General features: G+C 42.7%; 1 protein-coding gene across 1 annotated transcript in view; it reads left to right on the forward strand.

The window, feature by feature from the left end:
* HDAC11 (histone deacetylase 11) overlaps nt 1–5311 on the forward strand; it is a 43298-nt gene extending 37987 nt beyond the window's left edge. The window contains exons 9-10 of the mRNA XM_051983778.1: nt 333–511; nt 2069–5311. Of these exons, the coding sequence (XP_051839738.1) occupies nt 333–511; nt 2069–2236 (347 nt within the window). The 3' untranslated portion in view covers nt 2237–5311. The remainder of the gene's footprint in view (nt 1–332; nt 512–2068) is intronic.
* Nucleotides 5312–6000: the final 689 nt, after the last annotated feature.

Here is a 6000-nt window from a genome sequence, read left to right on the forward strand (position 1 = left end):
ACTGTACTAATCCTTCTGACTTCTTGGTGCCTCTTTGGGGCACCCCCTTGCTTCCTTTCCTCTATCAGAAGACAGAGCCCCATGGGAATGGGGGATCAGACAGGTAAGTTTTGCTAAGTGGAAGTGCAAGAAAAGGAAGCATGGGCACCTGGAGTTGAGGTGGGAGGGAAAAAGTGCCAGAGGCACATCTTTCCTACTTGACATTTTGCTGCCAGTGGGATGAAACTGGTCAAGCCCCTGGTTTATTGTGTCTCTGCTAGGAGTCCACCTTGTGGAGATGACTGTGGTCCTGGCCTCTGCTAAAGCTTCTCTTAGCTGTCCTTGATTTTTAGGTGCCATCAAACGGAAGATTGAGCTGGACTGGGGAACAGGGGACAGAGAGTACCTGCAGAAAGTGACTCAACATGTAGAAGAGGCGCTGAAAGAGCACAGGCCTGATGTGGTGATCTACAATGCCGGCACAGACGTCCTGGAGGGTGACCCTCTGGGAGGACTCTCAGTTTCTGCCAGGGTGAGTCCCAGCTCTCAGGGCTTATTCCAGAAGATTTCAGAGGTCTTTGAAAAGCAGTCATATTTCCTCTGAGGATTAGGAGGAAATAACTGACTTAATGCGGCATTCTGGGTTAATTTTAAAGAAGACTTTATTGATAAGGAGAGAGGAATGAATGAATGAATGAATGAAGCATTTGTGAAACACTTAATGTGCTGTTCATTGTACTGAATGATGAGAATACAAGTACAAAAGTAAAAACACTCACTTCCTCAGAGAACTCATGTCCTTCTACATGGTCTGTCCTCTCCTCCATTCAGCTGCCAAAGAGATTGTCCTCAGTCAACTCTAGTGACTTCCTGTTCCTTGCAGGATGAAATTTAAAATCTGTTTGGCTCCAAAAACCCCACTTTTTGAACTTCTTACACATCGCTTCCCTCCAAATTCTTGGCAGTCCAGCTGCCCTGTTCTATTTGCTCTTCCTTGCCAGTGATACGCCATATATTTTCACTTGTGCCCCATAGTAGAATGTTTTCTCTCTTTTCCTCTGACTAATAGCTTTTCCCTGACTCTTTTTCAAGAGCTAGTTCAAATCTTACCTATCCTAAGCAAGCCTTCACCTCTCTAAGACAACTTCCATCCCAGTACTTTCTCTCTGAAAGGACTTTCCCTTTATACTGTATACATATTGTAGATACATAGTTATTTACATGTTGTTTTCTCCTACTTGTTTCCCAGAGAGCAGGAACTATCTTTCACCTCTTTTTGTATCCCTCACACTTAACACAATGTCCAGCACATAGTAGGTGCTTAATAAATGTTGATTGATTGCCTGATTATTGACTGACTGACATTCTTATGGGGGAGACAGCACTATAAGGTCAGGAGAGGTATTTTACTTGGAAAGTTATTGGGGTGGTGAATGAAGCCTGGGAAGAAGTAAATTGACTTTCCGTAAGGGTAACGATAGAGTTGATTTGTATGTGGTTTCAGAATTAGAAAGAGGTGGGGGTAGAGAACATAGTGGCTGGTAAAGAGATGGCCATCTAGTGAAATGTGACTGGATCCAGACCTAGATGGAGTGGGTGACAGAGGCAACCACTAATCAGTATAGGAGACTCCAGAGCAGGAATCCCTAAGGTAAGAGACTTTGACTACTGACAAGGAGATCACTGGGAAGTGAAGGGATATTTATTTCATGCTGGAAAGGGTAGTGTCCTTGGCCCTGAAGGCACTTGGAATGGAGGGTGTATTCTTAGGGAGCCTGTGGCAGTGGAGGCTTTGCCTATATGACTGTAAATCTTAGAACTTCAAAGAAATTTCAGTACCATCTCATCCAACTGCTACCTTTTGCACAAGAAAAATAAACCCAGAGTTAAACAAATGAGACCTCAAAAGAATATTTTGAGGGTCTTTGGTGGGAAAGAAAGGGCAGAGTTCACGATTCTCCTTAGTTGCAATCCAGCTATTTCCAGAATAAGTATTCTCTATCTATCTAATCTTTCTGATCTTTCTCCTAAGTCAAGAGTCCCCTCTCTCAAATAATGTCAGACTTTTCTCCTACCCATCCCCTTCCAGGGCATCGTGAAGAGGGATGAACTGGTGTTCCAGGCTGCCCGAAAGCACAATATCCCTATCCTCATGGTGACCTCAGGAGGCTACCAGAAAGAGTCAGCACGGATCATAGCTGACTCCATCCTCAACCTGTTCAACTTGGGCCTCATTGACCATACTGATGCAGACTGAAAAGCCCAGTGCACTGTGTAAATGACTGTGACCATCTAACAGGCAGCCTTTGCCATCCCTCTCCCGGAAAATTTTTGTTTTCTAAAAATCAGATGCAACAGGCAACACTTTAACCGAGACTGGTGTCAGGGTCAGCTGCAATACAACAGATCTGAAGCCAGGACCCTGTAAGATTCATTTATTTTTTTTTACCACTTTCAAAGACAACAGAAGGGGAAGGACCTGTTCTTGCTGATCTGTTTCCATGTAGATCTCCATCTTGTTCTGGAGAATAGCTTGAGTCTCTGGGGGAGGGACAGGGGAACTCCCAACTTTCTCTTGGCCTGTGGCAAAATCCCTGAGTGATTGCTGCATGAGCTGATTGTGGAGAGAGGGAGGAGATTGTGAGGAGAGGGAAAGTGGAGAGGATAAGACAAAGAGAGCAGGGGCTTTGCCAGAGAATCCTTAAATGGATAATGACAGTGGGGTAAGCTCCCATTTTAGATTTTTGGAAACTACATGAGGGAATAAAGGAAAGGTATGTAGAGGGAACAGTCCAAGATCAGGCTTGCAGATGAATCATGGGTAAGTAGTGAGGAAAGATGTGGAGGTCATGAAGGGCAGGGGCAAAGTGAGATATAGTGAAGTCTGATTGATAACCAAGAATTAGGAGACCACTGGTAGTGGGGAAAAGACCCCCTTCTATCAGTGATCTCCTTCCCTCTCTTCTTTCTGTCTTCCTCCAATCTGCACTTCCTTTTTATTTCTCCTACCTTTTTCTTCCCTCATTTCCTACTTTTTCCTTCTTTGGTTGTCCTTATTTCTTTTTTTCCTTTTCCTTCTCCCAATCCCCATTTTTTGTCTTATCAACTCTTCTGATGAAAGAAGAGAATTAGGGTTTTGTTTTCTTTTGTTTTTCTTTTTTGAGGAAGGAAGGGGTAAAACTGGGGTATTTCCCAATGTAGAGAAGAAGCCAGAAGGTCTCAGTCTCTCCTGTTTTGGATAAGCCTCCCTTCCGTGATTGCAGACATTAGAGAAGGCAAATTGAAGTTATGGGGTCTGGAAACAATCTCAGAACCCCTGGATTTTATGTCCTTTTTTCAGGACTAACATGAGGTTCTAACTGTCCATTGGATACCTGTTTGGGCTGGGACTTTGTTCTTGAATCAAGAGATAGTTGTGAAGACATTGGGCTACCCCCTCCACACCCCCCCCCCCTCTCCTCCCCCCCCCGCAAAGTGAGCCAAAGAGAAGGTTGAAATGTGACTCCTACAAACTTCCTGTTAAATCTTAGGCAAAGCTCAAGGTAAAAACACTCTACAGCCTCATGTATTTAGCTATAGCAGAGATGAAAGAGAAAGAGGACAGAGAGAGAAAGAGAGAGAGAATGTAAAGGCATTACTCTCCAATATACTCTCACCTATCCAAGGTGAGAGGAATGTTTTGTTTTTTTTTTTTTTTTGGGGGGGGGGAAGAATGTGCATTATAGGGTTTGTACCATGGCTAAAAATCTTCTTTCTAAAGACCTGAAAAAGTGGTTCTAGGATAGGGTCTTATCTTTGGGTGTTCTCTGGATGAGAAAGAAGCTCAAGATTAAGGCAACCCTGGACCTCTGATTTCTTACGAGAGTACCAGAGACACATTTATTGGCTATTAAGAAGGGAAAAGGCTCACTGATAGAGAAGTGTTTCCTTTGAAAGGGTCTTGGAAAATGGCTCCTTTCCAATGTGATCATAGGGCATGTACCTATGTACATAGTACATAGGGACTTCATCAAAAACCTTAGAAAGTTTGGGATAGAGGAGAACTTAGAATATAGAATGTCAGAACTAGAAGGGACCTTGGAGATCATCCAGTTGAGTAATCATTTTATATATGGGGAAACTGAGATCCAGAAAAAGGACCCATAGGAGTCCAAAGTCCCATAATCTGTTGTCTTTGATGGGTATTTACTTGAGGAGAATGTAAAAGCTGTTACACTGAGGCAACTAGAAAAGATGAAACTGAACAAACCATGCTGCTTTCCAGGGCCTCAGTTTCCTCAACTGCCAAATGCCAGATGATCACTGAGATTCATTCAAGTTTTAGATTTGTGATACTGTGACCTTCCCTCAACATAAATGAGGGCATTTGAAGACAGATTGGTTATGAAGGGATACTCTAAGTTATCTCCTTATCACCATTCACTGGGGAATTCCCTGAGGCTTTGATTTTGGCAGCTTTTAAGTATGACTTTACCCAGTGAATGGCTGTTGTTTAAATGGAGAGCACATGCTTTGATTTGAGAGACTGCCCATCCTGGGGTAAGGAATACATGGTAGTGGAAATCCAGAGATCTGAGCTCCAGCCCTAACTTGGTCACTGTAGGACTAAATGATCTTGGAAGAGTCATTTCTACTCCCATGACCTCTTCCGTAAAAAGAGAGGGTTGCACTAGTTCTTAAATAAGATTCTGGTGTTGCTGCCTGTTAAGAAATTTGGAAATCTCTGCCACTAATTCACCATGTAACCTTGGGTAATGTACTTAATTCTATTTGAGCCTCAGTTTCCTCATCTGTCAAATGAGGATAATAATACCTGCTCTACTTACTTTATAGGGGTGTCTCAAGAAGCAAATTAAATAGTAATAATATTTAAGAAGCACTTTGAAAAACAAGAAAGCACTATTTAAATGTAAGGTATTATTTTTAATAATATTAATAATAGGGTTACTTAGTTTTTTCTGCTTGTGATGATAGGATCCCTTGTGGACAGCTGGCCAGAAGTGCACCAGGTTCCAGAGACTCCTGCTCCCATCATGCAGGAGGGACTTTGGGCACCACCTGGTACCTGCCCACTCCCTGCTTCCTCACTTCCTCACTCCCCACTTTGGCCACATACAATGCACTTTGAAACCTGTTAACTTGTTTTCTAGATTTGTCAGATTCGTGGTACTTGATGAGTTTTTGTTATTTTTTATAAGATTATTTATATAAAGCTAAAATGCATTGCTAGCACCATCTTGTCTTTCATAGGTGGGGTGGGGACAGTGGGAATTGTCTTTGTGGTTAACTTGTTTCTGTCACTTTTGGAAATCACTAAAACTATTTCAACTGATCCTGGCTGCTTTGTATTATTCTGGGAGGTGGGGTGGAATGATGTTTTGCCTTTTCCTTCCAGATGCCTAATCCTTTCGACATGTCGTCCCCAGATCCCTGCTATTCCATAGAAGTCTAGTATCTGGCACGTAGCTTGTAGACCTTTAGCACCTCTGGCTGGGGAGAAAGGCCATTGGAAGGAATGGGAAGGAGGTAGCAGTTGTGCCCAATTTTTGGTCCTTGGTCCTGTTCTTGGGAATAGTTACCTTATTAGCGTTATTCTTTTCAGCTCCAAAAATCTACCTTCTCAGTGCCAGACATGACTGCTGGGTCCCTTAGGTGAGGTCTAACTTCACCTAAAATTGCAGAGTCAACAAACCGCAGAGATGGGGGGAGTAAAGGGAGGTGTCCCATTTGAGCACACCCTTGCTATTACCTGGAAATTGCCCTTAGTGTTAATCTACATAGCACCATATTTGAGCCAGATGGTCCTATATCTAGTAAAGAGTAAGCTCTTTGAGGGCTGAGACAATGTCACTTCTGTATTTGCATCTCCGGTACCTTTAAGGCATTGAGGTATAGTTTAATAAATGTTTGCTGATTAATTGCTGTGTTCCACATTTAATCTGCATCATGAAATCATTAGATTGGATTCTAGAAAACGGGAAGAACTTTAGAGATACTCTGTAAAGTAATTTTAATGCACCT

Source organism: Antechinus flavipes, chromosome 1, assembly GCF_016432865.1.
Source record: "Antechinus flavipes isolate AdamAnt ecotype Samford, QLD, Australia chromosome 1, AdamAnt_v2, whole genome shotgun sequence".
Taxonomy (NCBI): Eukaryota; Metazoa; Chordata; class Mammalia; order Dasyuromorphia; family Dasyuridae; genus Antechinus; species Antechinus flavipes.